This window comes from Crotalus tigris, unplaced genomic scaffold (genome assembly GCF_016545835.1).
Source record: "Crotalus tigris isolate CLP2741 ecotype Arizona unplaced genomic scaffold, ASM1654583v1 scf7180000017550.10884619, whole genome shotgun sequence".
NCBI lineage: Eukaryota > Metazoa > Chordata > Lepidosauria > Squamata > Viperidae > Crotalus > Crotalus tigris.
This window is the reverse complement of record NW_024096468.1, coordinates 5,250,568-5,268,303: the sequence shown is the minus strand read 5'-3', so window position 1 is coordinate 5,268,303 and position 17,736 is coordinate 5,250,568. Positions and strand designations below refer to the sequence as shown.

General features: G+C 41.6%; 1 protein-coding gene across 5 annotated transcripts in view; it reads left to right on the top strand.

The window, feature by feature from the left end:
* NF1 (neurofibromin 1) overlaps positions 1–17,736 on the top strand; it is a 211,016-nt gene that overhangs the window by 51,076 nt on the left and 142,204 nt on the right. For all 5 annotated transcript variants that reach the window (XM_039341252.1, XM_039341260.1, XM_039341268.1 and 2 more), the window contains exons 18-30: positions 548–794; positions 2,234–2,307; positions 2,423–2,506; positions 5,365–5,805; positions 7,687–7,826; positions 8,247–8,369; positions 9,168–9,251; positions 10,264–10,380; positions 12,396–12,577; positions 12,662–12,873; positions 13,774–13,935; positions 14,577–14,680; positions 16,959–17,094. In XM_039341252.1, the coding sequence (XP_039197186.1) occupies positions 548–794; positions 2,234–2,307; positions 2,423–2,506; positions 5,365–5,805; positions 7,687–7,826; positions 8,247–8,369; positions 9,168–9,251; positions 10,264–10,380; positions 12,396–12,577; positions 12,662–12,873; positions 13,774–13,935; positions 14,577–14,680; positions 16,959–17,094 (2,106 nt within the window). The remainder of the gene's footprint in view (positions 1–547; positions 795–2,233; positions 2,308–2,422; positions 2,507–5,364; positions 5,806–7,686; positions 7,827–8,246; positions 8,370–9,167; positions 9,252–10,263; positions 10,381–12,395; positions 12,578–12,661; positions 12,874–13,773; positions 13,936–14,576; positions 14,681–16,958; positions 17,095–17,736) is intronic.

Genomic DNA, 17,736 nt, shown 5'->3' with positions numbered 1-17,736 from the left:
TGGATGGGAACTCCATGACTGCTGGGTATCTAATGTGCTAGAAAATGGTAGTCCTTGTCTTACGGCCACAATCGGAACCAGGATTTCTTTTGCTAAGCAAGATGGTTATTAAGGTAGGCACACCCAATTTAATGACCCAATTTTCTGCTGTGGTTGTTAAGCAACTTACTGCAGGTGTTAAGTGAATCATGCAGTTGTTAAGTGAATCAGGTTCCCTCCACCCCAATTTAGTTTGATTGTTAGAAGCCAACTGGGAAGGTTGCAAATGACAAGCACACGACCTTGGGATGCTGCAATCTTCATAAATACATATTGGTTGCCAAGTGCCCAAATTTTGATCATGTGACCATGGGGATGCTACAGTCGTCTTAAGTGTGAAGACTGGTTGTAAATAACTTTTTCCAGTGCTGTTGTAACTTTGAGCTGTCACTATATGAATGGTTGTAAGTTGAGGACTAACTGAACTATATTAGGTTTTGAAATATGTGAAAAATAACCACTGCAGTGACAACTACCAGTTGACTTTACCAATGTTTTGTTTCCGAAGGAAAGCACCGTAGGTTGCAGTGGGACACCAATATGTCGCCAAGCCCAGACCAAGTTGGAGGTTGCCTTGTATATGTCTCTCTGGAGTCCTGACACCGAGGCAGTGCTTGTGGCAATGTCCTGTTTCCGACATCTCTGCGAGGAAGCAGATATCAGGTGTGGAGTAGATGAGGTGTCAGTTCACAACTTCTTGCCCAACTATAATACCTTTATGGAGTTTGCTTCTGTGAGCAATATGATGTCTACAGGTAAGAAGAGGTCCCATTGCTATATGCATAAACCTAAAATATTAGACATAAGATGTCGGTGGAGAGTCTTAGTCATCCAGGTCTTGGTTGTCTTGGATGAGAAGCAAAATGTCTTCCAAGAGAAACAAGATAGTCCAGTTGCCTCTTGAAAAAGCAACTTTGGTATTAGACACAAGAGATTTCTTTTCAGTATATTCAAAGTTTTTTCAGTGGATAAACGTCAGGCGCTTCTTTAAATTCTTTATCCTTTGCAACTGGAGTCACAGCTGAGAACAGGTTCATGTATCTTGATGCCTGTTGCTTCAGTTTCCATGTAACACTGATGACTTACAAACTCAAAAGCACACTTTCAGAATGTTGACTGGATCTAAATGACCACAGTAATGATAATACAACAGCTTATTTCATATAAGTCAGGGGTGTCCAACTCTTGACGTGTCGTAACGTGTCGTGACTTTTCCCCCATTGCCAGAGCTGGGGTGGGTTGAACTAGATGACCCCCAAGGTCCCTTCCAACTTTCTTCTTATTATTATTACATCTAAAATTAAAAGTCTGAATTATACTCTTGAAACTGAAATTCTTTACAATTAGTTTATTTTTTTAACCACTGTATTAAAATGTACAGCACAGTATGAATGAATATGGATCCATTTTGCCATTTTTTTAAAAAAGCAAAGATCTTCATTTTAGGATAGGATAGGGTAGGGCAGAGGTGTTAAACTGCTGGCTCATGGGCCAGATGTGTCACGCAGAAGCCACACCCACCCCAGCTCCAGCAAGGGGGGGGAAGTCACGATATGTCGCAACACGTCACGTGATGTGGCAAGTTTGACACCTCTGGGGTAGGGTAAGGTACGGTATTGTTTATTGGCCAAATGTGATTGGGCACACAAGGAAGCTCTCAGTGTTTCCAGTGCAGAAGTTCTCAGAGTACAGACCAACAACAAAGTGATGTCATAAATCAAAGGTACAGTCATAAATCATAAAATACAACCAACAAAGTGATAGTCGTCGGATACCAATAGGAGTAGCTAATAGGAAAGATGAGAAGGATAATAGCAATACAGCCCTACTACATGGTTAGATATCCTTAGGTGTAAGGCAGTTCTGTGGGAATTAGGTGTTCAGCAGAGTGATGGCATGAGAGAAAAAGCTGTTTCTGTGTCTAGTTGTTTTGGCATGCAATGCCCTATAGAACCATCCCTAGGGGAGAGGTTGAACCATTTATGTCCAGGATGTGAAGGGCCTGTAGATATTTTCTCAGCCCTCTTTCTGGTTCCTACAGTATTTGGGTTCTCAATGGAAGGCAGGCTGCCTGCAATTGTTTCTTTCTGCAGTCCTAACTCTCCCTTGAAGACAATCTTATAGAAGACCCTTCTGCTGTTAATAAAACAATCTTAAGAAAATGTTCTCAGCTTCTGAGTGCATCTCTTTGTAGGAAGAACGGCTCTTCAGAAGAGGGTGATGGCCCTGCTCAGGCGTATTGAACATCCAACAGCAGGTAACACGGAGGTAAGCTTTTTCCTTTTCTTAGGGTAAAAAAAAAATTATTTTCAGCAGTCAGCAGGTTTGCCTTGGGCTTGTTTATGCTGTGTGATAAAACGGTATCTCTTCCGGTTTGCTGTAGGCTTGGGAAGATACACATTTTAAATGGGAGGCGGCTACAAAATTGATCCTCAACTATCCAAAGACTAAGATGGAAGATGGCCAGGTAAGACCAAGATCATTAGAGGAACATACCCTCTAGAAAAGTTGGGCGAATAACTCCTGTCATCCTTAGCCTTCTGTTGCTACTCCAGCAAATTCCCCTTTTCATTTTGCCTTTGAGAAAAATGAAAGCAAGTTCCGTTTTTGCTTGAGTGCAACTTCTCCTAATATTCTTTTTTTTTAACTGGGTTTTTTTTCTTTGGAAAGTTTATATTTTACATGCTTGTGTGGTCTCTTACATTTATTCATTTGATGGTTAGAAGTCAGTTTGCTTTTTCTTCAGAACACATTGGAATCCCTCATTCAGTTGTTGAGATTATGTCTATGTCAGGGGTAGGCAACCTTGGCTCTTTTATGACTCGTGGACTTCAGCTCCCAGAATTCCTGAGCCAGCCATGCTGAGGAGAAAGGGAAAGGTTTCCATGCTGAGCCATGGTGGCTCAGGAATTCTGGGAGTTGAAGTCCATGAGTCATTAAAAGAGCCAAGGTTGCCTACCCCTGGCCTATATCATTTGTTTGGCTGCCTTTCAGAAAAGATACTCTGGGCAGCGAGATAGGCATCATATAAATTAAGTCATAAATAAAATTTAAAAATACTGTGATATCTGCTGGTGGGGGGGGGAGGAGAATGAGGTGGTTATTGTTCTTCGAATCGGTCTTGACCTCTGATGACTACATAGGCAGATCTGTGCAGGGTTTGTTTGTTTGTTTGTTTTTGGGGCAAGAAATCTTTTCAGAGATGGTTTGGCCTTTCCTTCTTCCTAAGACTGAGAGTGAACAAATGGCCCAAACTCACCCAACTGACTTCCATGCCTCAGTTGGGACTAAAACCTTGCTCTCTCTGTTTTTATTCTAATACCTCAGACCATTATACCAGATTGGCTTTCTCTGGTCCCTATTGTATAGACCAGGGGTAGGCAACCTTGGCTCTTTTATGACTCGTGGACTTCAACTCCCAGAATTCCTCAGGAATTCTGGGTGTTGAAGTCCATGAGTCATAAAAGAGCCAAGGTTGCCTACCCCTGGTATAGATAGATGAAGTTGTGATGTGTTCAGCTACGGCTTATTAACCAAAGTTATATTGGCCCATTGTTTGTTTAATCATTGGATAGAAAAGAATAGAATATTCTTTATTGGACATGTGTGATTGGAGACACAAGGAATTTGTCTCCGGTGCATAAGCTTTCAGTGTACAAACAAACAACAAAGTGATAAATCATAAGATACCAATAGGAGATGGTAATAGGAAAGATGAGAAGGATAATAGTAATACAGCCCTACTATGTAGGTAAATATCTTTAGACATAAGATGGTGCTGTGGGAATTAGGTGTTTAGCAGAATGATGGCATATGGGAAAAACTGTTTTTGTGCAGAGATGTTTTGGTATTATATGCCCTATAAGCGGCATCCTGAGGGGGTGTGTTGAAACAGCTTATGTCCAGGATGTACACATGCTGAGCCATTGGGTATGAAATTTAATCCACTGTGATAGGTTCAGGTAGCATGCCAATTCGGAGTAGAACAAAACACAAAACATATTTTGATTATTGTGAATTTACCAGAATATTAATTTGCTTTCTTTTAAACATTTCAATTCTGCTTTTCAGGAGCTTTCCCAAAGGACCTTCCAGTTGTTTAGAAAATATTACAGAATATCAGTCTAATAAAGCTAATAATATAAACAAGCACCTAAAAGAATGAGAATGAAACTAGAAAGGCTTTTAAAAGGGAATCTCACGAATCCTCTCATAGCAAGTGATAGCAAAGCATTATGAAGAGCCAGTTTAGGTTGGATATGGGACCAGATTTAAGTTATACTTTGTTTGAGCCGCAATTCTTTTCTGAAAAACCCAATTCCTGATGGATTAAGGTTGCCTAGAAAGAGAATTATGTCCTTGTGAGGGACTAGTTTGCTTTCTGGAATGAATAATCCCTATCCGTACAAATTAATACACACCAATTCAGCAGTGTGACATTCACATCTCACCTTTCTTTTTTTTGGAGATGTTTATTAGAGTTTATTGTAATATAAAATACAAATGAAAATAAAGATCAGAAGGGAAAGGGAGAGGAGTGCAAGGTAAAAAGGAAAAAAAAAGCATCGTCTTCCTTTTAGGTACAGCGGAATGCAATATACAGTTATAGTCTCAGCTTTTTGCTTTACATTTCTAATAGATACCAGAAATAATAGCCATTTCTATAACAACAAGATTAATCTAGTCACTGAAACCTAATACATGTAGTCCTTGACTTACGACCACAATTCAGCCCAAAATTTCTGTTGCTAAGCGAGACAGCCAAGTGAATATTGCCCCATTTTACGACATTTCTCATCATAGTTGTTAACTGAATCATTGCGGTTGTTAAGTTAGTGACAGGGTTGTTAGGTGAATCTGGCTTTTCCATTGACTGATTGTCAGAAGGCGCAAAAGGTGACTAGGTGACCCAGGGACACTGCAATTGTCATAAATATGAGTCAGTTGCCAAGTGCCTGAATTTTGATCACGTGACCCTGGGGAAGCTGCAACAATCATAATGGTGAAAAACGGTCATAAGTCACTTTTTTTCAGTGCCGTTGTAACTTTGAATAGTTATTAAATGAGCTGTTGTAAGTCAAGGATTACCTGTATCAAAATTCCATTCCCCCCCCTCCCGTTTCAGGCATGAAACTCAGAATTGGTTTCCAAAGTGGAAACAAAACTGGCTAAGTTCTTCTCTTTAATTAAAACAGTTAGCTTCACCCTCTCCACCAACTCCACCACTTTTTCCATCCATTGTGAGAATTCACGTGCCTTTCTGTTTTTGTGCTTGATACAATTCCCATGGCTGAATTCCCGTGCTGTATGTCTCACTCTCTGCAGGTTGCTGAAAGCCTTCACAAGACAATCGTGAAGAGGCGGATGTCCCATGTCAGCGGTGGAGGCTCCATAGACCTGTCCGACACAGACTCTTTGCAAGAGTGGATCAACATGACCGGCTTTCTGTGCGCCCTGGGCGGAGTGTGCTTGCAGCATCGCGGCAACACACCCTTTCCATCCTCCAGTCCCCCCATGGGCCCTGTGAGCGAGCGGAAAGGCTCCATGATCTCCATGCTGTCGATGGACGGCAACACCGAGACTCCTGTGAGCAAGTTCATGGATCGCTTGTTGTCCCTGATGGTCTGCACCCACGAGAAAGTGGGTCTGCAGATACGGACCAACATTAAGGACCTCGTCGGCCTGGAGCTGAGCCCTGCCCTCTACCCAACGCTTTTCAACAAATTAAAGAATATCATCAGCAAGTTCTTCGACTCGCAAGGGCAGGTAAAAGCTCAGTTTCAGTTAAACTGTCTTGCAAAGCAGCTACCATATGTTGTTCATCCATCGATTTCGATGAAGACCTTGACATCTTGTGGGTTATGGGCCATCAACGATGTGTCCGTAGGTGGCTAATAAGACCGATGTTAACACAAAATGTTCTGCCACATACTGAACAAAGAAATGTAGACATTGTTACTTCAGCTTTTACAGCTCTGGCTTTGCGGAGTGCTTGCTTCTCTTGTGCCAAGATTGTCCTTCTGTGTTCATATGTCTGGCAACCCTGGTACACCAAGGTGCGCCATGTCGGTTGATCACGCGCCAGAAGTTCCCAAGAGATGGTGTTAATATCCAGGGACTTGAGAGAGGCTTTCAACGTGTCTTTGTATCGCTTCTTTTGTCCCCCGTGCGATCGCTTTCCTTGAGACAGCTCACCATAGAAGAGCTGTTTAGGGATGCGATGATCTGGCATCCTTACAACGTGGCCTGCCCAGTGCATCTGGGCTTTCATCAACAGAGTGTATGATGATAGGCCTGCTCTGGAGAGGACATCTATGTCTGGTATCCATATAGACAGCCCTCGACTTACAATCATTCGTTTAACGATGTTCAAAGTTGCAACAGCACTGTAAAAAGGGATTTATGAATGTTTTTTATGCTTAGGACCGTCGCAGCATCCCCTGCGGTCATGTGATTAAAATTTGGATGCTTGGCAACTGGCATGTATTTATGATGGTTGGCACTCCGCTGGGGCTATGTGATCGCCATTTGTAATCTTCCCAGCCGGCTTCTGACAAGCAAAGTAAATGGAGGAAGCCAAATATGCTTAATGACCGCATGCTTCATTTAACGGTTGCAGTAATTCACTTAGTAGCCGTGGCAAGAAAGGTTACAAAACGGGGCAAAATTCAGTTAACAACTGCTTTGTTTAGCAATGGGCTTTGGGGCTCAGCTGTGGTTGTAAGTTGAGGACTACCCATAAGCAGGACTCCTCCTTTCTACCACACTCCTGTATTTAGAAGACAAATCAGATTAACTATTATGGGATAAAGGTAGTGTTCGCATACAAAATAATTCAGAGTCAGATTTGATAACTGGCTGGGTGTCCATATAAGCCATCTTTTTTCCTTGGAGAGAGTGAGGTAAATAAACTGACAGATGCCCTGATTGATTCGTTGATTGGTCGGTTGATTAGTTGGCCGATTCTGGAGATTTCTATTAGGAAATTAATTTTGGGGAGTAGTTTGTCCTCAGCAGAACTTCTTCAGAAGTACTAGCTCGTTTTTCCTCCTCAATATCTAGATAAAGTTATTTTTGTCTTGCCCTTATTCACTAAGATGCTATCAATCACTTTGTCCCAAAGGTGCTTTTTCAAAACGCAACTGGACTTTGTTTTTCCTTGAAGACGTTTTGCTTCTCAACCAAGAAGCTTCTTCAGTTTTCTTCAAGGAAAAACAAAATCCAGTTGCCTTTGGAAAAGCACCTTTGGGCCAACCATGAGCTGGATGACTGAGAATTTCCATAGATATCGTCAATCACTTTGTCTTTTTTCTGTCCAAAGAAGTGTAACACGTTGTCTTTACCATGGTTAGATGATGTAATTGCTCCTTGAAATACTATATTTTTTTAAAAAAAGTTATAACTGAAGTTATAATATATATATTATAGTTAGTATATGTTAACCATTGAGGTTTCATGGGATGCTCAAATCTTGCAAAATATCTGTGTTCTCAGATGGGGCTTGATAGCACGTGTGGGCTACCAGAAATTTCTCAAGGGTCTGAAAAAATTGCTGACACGCAAAGCAGAAAATTAGAAGAATTTCAAAGGAAACATGGTGGATATTTTTATTATGTATAACCAAGAGCATGTTTTGCTCCTGCGCAGGTCTTGTTAAATGATACCAATACCCAGTTTGTGGAGCAGACCATCGCGATCATGAAGAACCTGCTTGATAACCACACCGAAGGCAGCTCGGAACACCTTGGGCAAGCCAGGATTGAGACCATGATGCTGAATCTAGTTAGGCAAGTCAGTTCATTCCTCTGTGTCTCCCCCTGTCTGCTTGTAGCAAAGCAAGGGTGTCCGGTTCTAGACCCAACAATCACACAGAAGCAAGCTGAATTTGGTTGAATGATGAGACTGTAATTTAGGTAACGAAAGGGCAAGTAGAGCACTTCTTTCTGCATACCAGGAACTCAAGGCTGATTTGTCTTTTACATTTTTGGGGAAAGAGTCCCTCCTTCCTGCAACCCAGCATCAAATTCTACCGCAATAGAGGTGGAATTGTAGTCCAACCTAGGTACCAGCATGCGAATGCCGATTTGTTAGGAAAAATCCAGTCTTTTCATTCTTGGCCTGTGATGGTTTTGGAGAAGATGCTCAGAGGATGTTAGCAGTTTTCACAAGCTTCATTAATATAAGAGGTCTTATCTCAATTATCACAGATACGTGCGTGTCCTTGGGAACCTGGTGCATGCAATTCAGATCAAAACCAAACTCTGCCAACTTGTGAAAGTAATGATGGAGAGGCGAGACGATCTGTCCTTCTGTCAAGAAATGAAATTCAGGTGAGATTTGATTGAAAATTTTGGAACCTTTATTAAGAACTGTAGTTACATCTCCAGAATGGCGGTCAATTAGCATCGAAATGGACCCTCCAAGGTTTGATTTTGGACTAATGATGGCGAGGGTATGCAAACAAATTTAGTGGGCAGATATTAAATAAACTTAGGAGAGAGAGAAGAAAGCGAAAACAATAGCATTCTTGGAATTTAAGAGAAAGAGGAGCATTAAGTCCCAGAAGTAACTGTTAGAAAATAGCTTTTAATTCAGGGGTCCTCAACCTTGGCAACTTTAAGACTTATGGACTTTAACTCCCAGAATTCTGAGAGTTGAAGTCCACAAGTCTTAAAGTTGTCAAGGTTGAGGACCCTTGTTTTAATTAATAAAAATAAAGTCTTCAGATTAAATTCAACTTCTAATAATTTCATAGACTGTTTGTTTCAGTTTCTTATACTTGCCTACATCTACAAAATTTTCTGCTGGCTAACATCTATCTACTAGCCAGCTGCAAGCCTTCTCAGCTTTTTCCTGTTAGCCAAAGTTGGTTAGGTAATGCCTCCTGGCTGTTTTATGATATAATATAGCTACCAATACCTTATTTAGCTAGTGGCAGAAAATGGGCATGGTTGCTATAAGAGAAAATAATGTACTTGGATTGATTTTGTGGGAAGGGAGGGACCAGTGTAAGATTTCCAAGATAGCATTTTATCTAGCATTTGGAAAAAGTTCCGCATAGTTTCTTTAATTTGGATTTTGTCCAGTGTTATTTTCCATACATTTTGTTCTGTAATTCTGAACTCTAGGAACAAGATGGTGGAATACTTGACTGACTGGGTTATGGGAACATCCAACCAGGCTACAGATGAGGATGTGAAATGTCTGACAAGGTAAACAGAGTGCTCAGTTAGCTGTGCCACCTACACTAACTATGCACCAAGTTGTTAAAATATAATTTATAGGGTGGTTGATTAATAACAGATGGAATTTAGTGGCTTGAGGTAGAATGCTCCGATTGAATGAATGAATGAATGCTTGATAGACAGAATAGCAAGTGCACATTGAGTTCATTGTATCTATGTTTATGAGAGGCAGTCTGGTGTATTTGGACTAGAAGTGGAAGACTCTGGTTCTAGTCCATCTTCAGCCACAGAAATTCGATGGATTATTTTTGGGCCAGTCATTCTCAGACCAAGAGAGGATCTGATATACTGCTAAAATTGTTGCCCGAGTACCATTGGGGAGATCCTGGTTCTAGTCCTCATCTACAAGATCTTTCTGTGGGGAGAGGGGTGCTTCAGGGCATTCCTTCTCTCTCAAGAAGCTGTGTAGTGGTTCAGGTGTTGGACCTGGGAAGACCCAGGCTCTAGTCCTCTCTTAGGCATGGAATCCAACTTGGTGACTTAGGGTCAGTTCCTTTCTCTCGGACCAAAAACTGGGTAGTGGTGAAGGTGTTGGTTTAGAAAAGCAGAGACTTCACATCCACCCTTAGCTATGGAAGGTCTATAGGTGACATAATAATAATGATGATGGAAGGGACCTTGGGAGTCATCTAGTCTTACCCCCTGCTCAGGCAGGAAAGCCTATACCATTTCAGACAAATGGCTGTCCAGTCTCAAAGACTTCCAGTGTTGGAGCATTCACCGCTTCTGGAGGCAGGTTGTTCCACTGAGTAATTGTTCTCACTGTCAGGAAATTTCTCCTTAGTTCTAGGTTGCTTCTCTCCTTGGTTAGTTTCCATCCGTTGCTTCTTGTCCTGCCTTTAACCAGACCCTAGCTCTCAGCTCAAGATGCTCAGTCTTAAGACTCCTGGTTGCTTTGGACTTCCTTGTTGCCCATGTGAAAATTGTGTGAAAAATGCACTTTTGATGGATTCATTTCATTCATTGTTTTCCTGTTCAGAGACTTGGACCAGGCAAGCATGGAAGCTGTTGTCTCTCTTCTGGCCGGGCTTCCACTTCAACCAGAAGAAGGAGATGGAGTTGAATTGATGGAAGCTAAATCCCAGCTATTCCTCAAGTAACAGCCTGTTTTTAGCACTTGATAGATTGAAATAGCTAGACTCCTGTTCTACTTGGGCAGTAAGCATTGCCTAGGCCAGTGGTAGGCAACCTTGGCTCTTTTATGACTCGTGGACTTCAACTCCCAGAATTCCTGAGCCAGCCATGCTGAGGAGAAATGGAGAGGTTTCCAAGATCAGCCATGCTGGCTCAGGAATTCTGGGAGTTGAAGTCCACGAGTCATAAAAGAGCCAAGGTTGCCTACCCCTGGCCTAGGCATATCTACTTCTATAAAGTTTGATCTGTCTCAGGAAACCTTGCAGTTAAATAATGCCATTGTTCATTCTTCCGTCATTAAAGGGGAGAGATGGAAAAGTGGTCTCTATTTCTTGTGCCTTAAATCACACACTTTTTAAAAATTTGATGTATGCTTGAATTGATGTAACTGTACATAATTTAATTTACTGAACGTCAGTTTGAAAAAGGATTCATTGCTGTTCCAGCCTGAATATAAGATAGGAAGAGAATCAAGCATTAGCTCAGGCAAATCTTTCTAATGTTAAGATCCGCTTCACAGTGAAACAAATGAACATATTCAAATAGGGATTGGAAAGCAGACTGTCAGGAATACTTTAATTTGATTCCTGTCCCATCCTAGTTCTGGTACCTGGCAAGATGCTTGAATCTTGAATTAGTCCTGCTGATTTTTCTCATCAGCCATGTAGATGAAAAACGATGAAGCACGTAGTAAGAAGAAAAGTGAAAACACAGAGAAAAAAAATCAGTAAAGGTAGTCCTTGACATGACCACAATTGGGAATCTAAATGATATGGTTGTTAAATCGCACCCTATTTTCTAAACTTTTTTGCCACTCCCATTAAGCAAATCCAGCTTTCCCCATTGACTTTGTTGGAAGCTCCCTGGGAAGGATGATTATGTGACCTTGGGATGTTGCAGCAGTCATAAATACACGTCGTTGCCAAGCACTCGAATTTTGAGCATGTCACTGGAACGCTGCAACATTAATAATTGGATAGTTATAAGTCATTTTTTTCAGCACCATTATAATTTCAAGCGGTTGATAAATGAACAGTTGTAAAACAAGAACTATAAGTTTATTTAAAGAATATTTGAAGCCAAGGATTAATGGATTGGGTCTTCTTAATGCCATAAACCTATACAGTGGGTATATGGCCTATACACCCCTGTTAAAATGCTAGGCTTTTGATATGTAAAAAAAATGGGCCAAGATAATTAACTTCAGAATTTTTTCCACCCTTAATATAACATATAAGCTTCACAATTCAATTGAAAAGCAAACTGAAATGTCTATGGCAGGGGTAGGCCACCTTGGTTCTTTTATGACTCGTGGACTTCAACTCCCAGAATTCCTGAGCCAGCATGGCTGATCTTGGAAACCTCTCCATTTCTCCTCAGCATGGCTGGCTCAGGAATTCTGGGAGTTGAAGTCCACGAGTCATAAAATTATGAGCCATGGTTGCCTACCCCTGATCTATGGAGATTCTCAATCAGATCATGGTTATCCCAAAGATCCTTTTTTCAAAAGGCACCTAGACTTTCTTGGTGTTTTCTTTGAAAACATTTCTCATCCAGAAAGAACTGAAGAAGAAAAATAACGATAAAAAGCTAGCTTTTTTATGTTCACTGAACTTTTATGTCCTGCAAATGAATTTGGTGAAAAATGTCTGAATGCTGAATATGTCATGCAGAAAGTCATCTGTTAGCCGTGCTAACAGTAGTAGTAGTAGTAGTAGTAGTAGTAGTAGTAGTAGTAGTAGTAGTAGTAGTAGTAAAGTTGGAAGGGACCTTGGAGGTCATCTAGTCCAACCCCCTGCTCAGGCAGGAAACCCTATACCATTTCGGACAAATGGCTGTCCAGTCTCTTCTTAAAAATTTCCAGTGTTGGAGCATTCACCGCTTCTGCAGGCAGGAATAAATGCAGATTGGGTGAAAGAGAGTATAAGAAGATCTTCCTGGAGAGATGCAAACTTTTTTATATATATACACATTTAGGTACTTCACTCTGTTTATGAACCTCCTTAATGACTGCAGTGAAGTGGAAGATGAGAGTGCACAAACAGGCGGCCGGAAACGTGGGATGTCTCGAAGATTGGCTTCCTTGCGGCACTGCACCGTTCTGGCTATGTCAAACTTGCTCAACGCGAACGTGGATAGCGGTCTTATGCACTCTATAGGTAAAATGGATGAGCTTCTCCTTTATATTGTGGACTTCAGAAATGCAAAACTGTACCTAAACTCTTATCTTTCATTGTTGGTAGGGTTAGGATATCACAAAGACCTCCAGACAAGAGCTACATTTATGGAGGTCCTCACCAAAATTCTGCAACAGGGCACTGAGTTTGACACCTTGGCGGAAACGGTGCTGGCAGATCGGTTTGAAAGATTGGTGGAGTTGGTCACCATGATGGGTGACCAGGGAGAATTGCCCATTGCTATGGCCTTGGCAAATGTGGTGCCTTGTTCCCAGTGGGTAAGATGACTCACACTGTTGGTTGCTCCTTTGTGACTTTAAATTGGTGAATGTTGAATGCGAGTTACAATTGGGTTATACACAAATAAGGACAGACAAGAGGGAGATCACAATCTATTGTCTGATTTTTAAGAGGTCTACACACCAGCGACAGAGGCTTTTTGTTTCAGAATAAGTTAATAAAAGGAATATCTATCTACAAGGTTTTATTTTAAGAGACAGATTAAAAAAAAATAACTTGACCTGAATGGATATAATTGAACTCATTCTGAAATGAGCATATGATCAAAACTACCTGTTTTCATTACAGATAGTCCTTGACTTACAACTGCAATTGACCCCAGAATTATGGTTGTTAACTTGTAGGGTTTGTTAATTAGGTTGCTGCATTAACTGCATCCAATTTTATGATTTTTTTTAGCGGTAGTTATTAAGTGAACTCCACGGTTGTTAAGCAAATGTCTCAGTCATTAAGTGAACCCATTTCCCCAATGGCTGTTTCCTGCCGGAAACCAGAAGGAAATGCTGGAAACTTGCAAAAAACACTGAAAATTGTAGTCATGTGGTCATGTGATTGCAGAATACTGCAAATGGGCATAAATTGGTTGCCAAGCACCCAAAATGGGATTACATGACTGCAGAGGGTGTGTGTGTGTGTGTGTGGCCATCAGAACTTTGAAAACAGGTAATAAACTCTGGAGAGGGCTGTCGGAGCCTTGAATGTCGCTAAGCGAATGGTCATTAAACAAGGACTACCTGTATTCTAACTAAGTCCAATCTTGTTAACTGTATTGTCTTGTAGTTTTGAGTCCTGCACAAACCTAACCCACAGCGGCTTATTCAACAAAACAAGAACAAAATTTAATTTAACCTCTTTCTGTTTGTGTTCCCTTTTTGAAGGATGAACTAGCTCGTGTCCTTGTCACCCTTTTTGACTCCAGGCACTTGCTTTACCAGCTGCTCTGGAACATGTTTTCTAAAGAAGTGGAGCTGGCTGACTCCATGCAGACTCTCTTCAGGGGAAATAGTCTGGCTAGCAAAATAATGACTTTCTGCTTTAAGGTACATTTGATCTTCAAATCTGGTTGACATGCAGAGAGATTTGGGGCAAAAGGTTAAGACACACCAAACCAGATGAACTTGAAAAAATTGGCATTCCCTGTTAAAATGCAGGTTTGAAGTTGTATCAAAATCACAGTAAAACGATTCTATATGCTGATTTTACACTAATACACAGAATTCCCAGCACAGCAGTTATTAAGGATGCAGGCAGACTTTTTAAAAATCCATTTTAGTACAACATGTTATTTTTTAATGTCTAAATGACAGCTGTCAATAATTTTTGCTGTGGCAGTTTCACATTTTAGGTGGCCCACAGATCTCGTGTTTCAGGGCATCCCCTTCCTCTTTGTTCTCAGCTCTGCTTGCTGGATCTCTCAATCAGCCTCTTTTCCTTATGCGCCAGTAGGAAAACTACGTTGTTGAAAATTTGCATAGGGAAAAGAGATCTCTGACCCCCAAAAGAGGTATTGATTCAGGCGGGTGACCAAGCATGCTAACTCCGAGCAAATGTTATGTATAAAAGCATGAAAAGATACAAAATGATCAGACAGTAAGAAACTAAAGGTGGGAACAAGCATACACTTTTTTTTCCTTGGATGAAACTAATTTGAATGGGGGGGGGGGTAAACTGTCTCATGCAGGTATACGGTGCAACCTATCTACAGAAGCTTTTGGAGCCTTTATTAAGAACTGTAATTACATCCCCAGAATGGCAACTTGTGAGCTTCGAAGTGGACCCTACAAGGTTTGATTTTGGAATAGTAATGGGGAGGGCACGCAAAGGGAGAAGGAGGGAGAAGTTTCTGCTCTTTCTTCTTATTTCTCCTCCTTTTGTTTTTTGCTTTTCTCCCTGGCTTTGAAATTTGCATCATAAGGGTCTTCTCTCTGGATCTTTATTGAAAAGAGGCAAGATGTGAGCTGCTTTGCAAGATCACTTTTTTCCAACACTTTTCTGCCCAGCAAAACAACCAGGTCTTAAGGATTTTCTAAAAAGGCCAACAGGATTCTCTTATGGGATTATTGTGGGGAAAAATAAGAGATAGCAGAAGAACACTCTTATCATAACGTTTCTCAACCTTAACAACCTTAAGATGTACAGACTTCAACTCCCAGAATATCTGAGCCAGCATGGCTGGCCGGGTTATTCTGGGAGTTAAGGTCCATACATCTTAAAAGTCATTAAGATTGAGAAACAGTGGTCTGGATCGGTGTTTTTTGACCGTGGCAACTTTGAGATGTGTGGACCTCTGCTTTCAGAATGCTGGCTGCGGAATTCTGGGAGCTGAAGTCCATTCCTCTTATAAAAGTGCCAAGTTTGACAAAGGCTGGTTTAGATTATATTCTCTAATCGACACCTGGAGCATGCCTTTCATATGATGGGATGGGTAGAAACAGTTGGAGAAAAACAGCCTCTTTCTTGGACTGTCATGGCTGAATTTTTTGCTACCTAGTTTAGATATGTTCATTTTGGAGTGTTGCAGGCTATGAGGTACTGAAATGAAATTACTCTTGCTAAGGACTGATCTGTTTTTTTATTAGACGCATATTCTGTTTTTCAGCCAAGACTGGTTCTCAAAGCAGTTTTATAGCTGAGAATGAGACGGGCAGTACCCAGATTTGATCAGTAAATAATAAAAACGCAGGCATATAATTACATATATACAATATAGTTAGGAGTCAGTTTTAATATTTGCAATTAAGTGCTTTTTTCCCTGGACATAGGCAAATAGTAATAAAGTTCAAAAGCCAACTTTTTTCCACTCACTGGGAAGATAGTTACAGGTAGGCATGGATGATTATAAATAGCTAATGGTGAAATCTCAGTCATCTGATAATCAATGATGCAGTTGGAATCTTGAATGTAGACTTCAAGAAAGAAATCCTGCAAGAGGGCCTTGTCCTTATTTATTTATTTATTTATTTATTTATGAAAATTTGTGTTTCTGCCTACTTGCACGTGGTGACTCAAGGCGGTTTACATCAATAAAAAAACACCCTATAAAAAATAAAATAACAAGAGGAAAAATAAAATAATATAATAACCCCACCCCTATCCCAGCGACAACACAAATTAAACTAGCCATGTGTTGAGCTCTATCCCACTCTGGGTTCCCCAGGCCCACTGGAAGAACCAGGCTAATCTCTGAGGGAATGATGTTCCAGAGAGAGGGAGCCACCACAGAGAAGGCCCTTCTTCTGGGTCCACCAGATGCATCTCCTTAGCGAACCAGACCCGCAACATTCCTTGCCTCCCTGCTCTAGTGGGTTGGGTAGATGTGACCGGCAAGAGACGGTCCCTCAGATAACCTGGTCCCAAGCCATGAAGGGCTTTAAAGGTGACAACCAGCACCTTGAATTGCATCCGGAAGCAAATCAGCAACCAATACAGCTCCCACAGGAGAGGTGTCACATGTTCACACCAAGGTCTGCACAAAACCATGCAGGATGCTACATTTTGTACCAGCTGGAGCTTCCAGATGCTCTTCAGGGGCAGCCCCATGTAGAACGTGTTGCAATAGTCAAGACGGGAGGTGACTAAGGCATGAGTGACTGTGGGTCACTCTGGAGCCTCCAAAAGTCACGTGAGCATTTTTGCATGATTTTTGGAGGTTCCAGAGGCTCTCTGAGAGCAGAGCTGTCTTACGTGAGAGGCCTTGTTTGTCCGGGTGTGTGTCTGGGTTTCTGTGTGACACCAGCAGAGTCTAAGTAGGCATTTTCCGAATGTTTAACATGCCAAGCTCAAAACATTCACCATCATTTGATGTAGACAATTACTGTCCAATGTGTTGGAATTGAGTCTCCCAGACAATTCAGCAGCTTGGTAATTCTGTTAATTTCTACCCTAATTCACCTGGAAATTTCCAAGTTGGGAAAGGCTGCCTCCCCCTTCTTGATTGGTAACACTAAGCAGGGGAGAACCATAGCTGCAGTGTGGATCCTTGCAAAAGAAGCCACACACCCGACCCATTTTTTTAAACCGAAGCTAGGGAGTTTGGGAAAGCTTTCACAGGCCTGTCTTGCAGGTTGGAATCCAGTGAAAGCCTGGATAGTAACCAGCGGAGCCTTCTTCAGATGACCGAGAAGTTCTTCCATGCCATCATCAACTCTTCCACCGAGTTCCCACCTCAGCTTCGGAGCGTTTGCCACTGTCTCTATCAGGTATGAAACAGTCCGCCAGTGTTACTGCATTGAAAAGTGGGGAAAGACTAAAGCACCGTGTAACTACCTTTAGAATAAACAGGAGACGGTGAAATTTAGGAGGCCTATCCAAGAGTGCATGATCCATCGGTCACTGGGATGAGAGGTTTTGTCTTCCACGCTTTCGGACACATGCTGGAGCCCATCTTCGGGGAAACCTCTCTGTGTGCTCTGGGCTGTTTTCTGTGTGGTGAAGTTCCCTGAGGATGGGCTCCAACTTGTGTCTGAAAGCTCGGAAGACGAAACCTCTGACCCAGTGACTGGATCCTGCAACATGATCCTGGGACGTGCAGATCCGCCTGTCCAGGACTCCCTGGGGAACAAGCAGCTGGCTGAAGGAAATGCCCATTCATTGCTCATCATTCTTTTGCTTTGCTTTTTTTAAAAAAAAATATATCCAGGCATACGTCACCTGTGACTGTCCACTTATTCCTGTACATCCCCAGATATCAGCAAATGTAAACCCCCACAATATTGCCCGAAGCATTAATGGAAATGGCAGCTGAGCCCTGGAATGCCACAGATCAGCTACCCCTTGTTTGATCTACGCTAGAATGTTAGTGATGTAGGTTGTGTTCCCTCTTCTAACATACTGTCATGTTT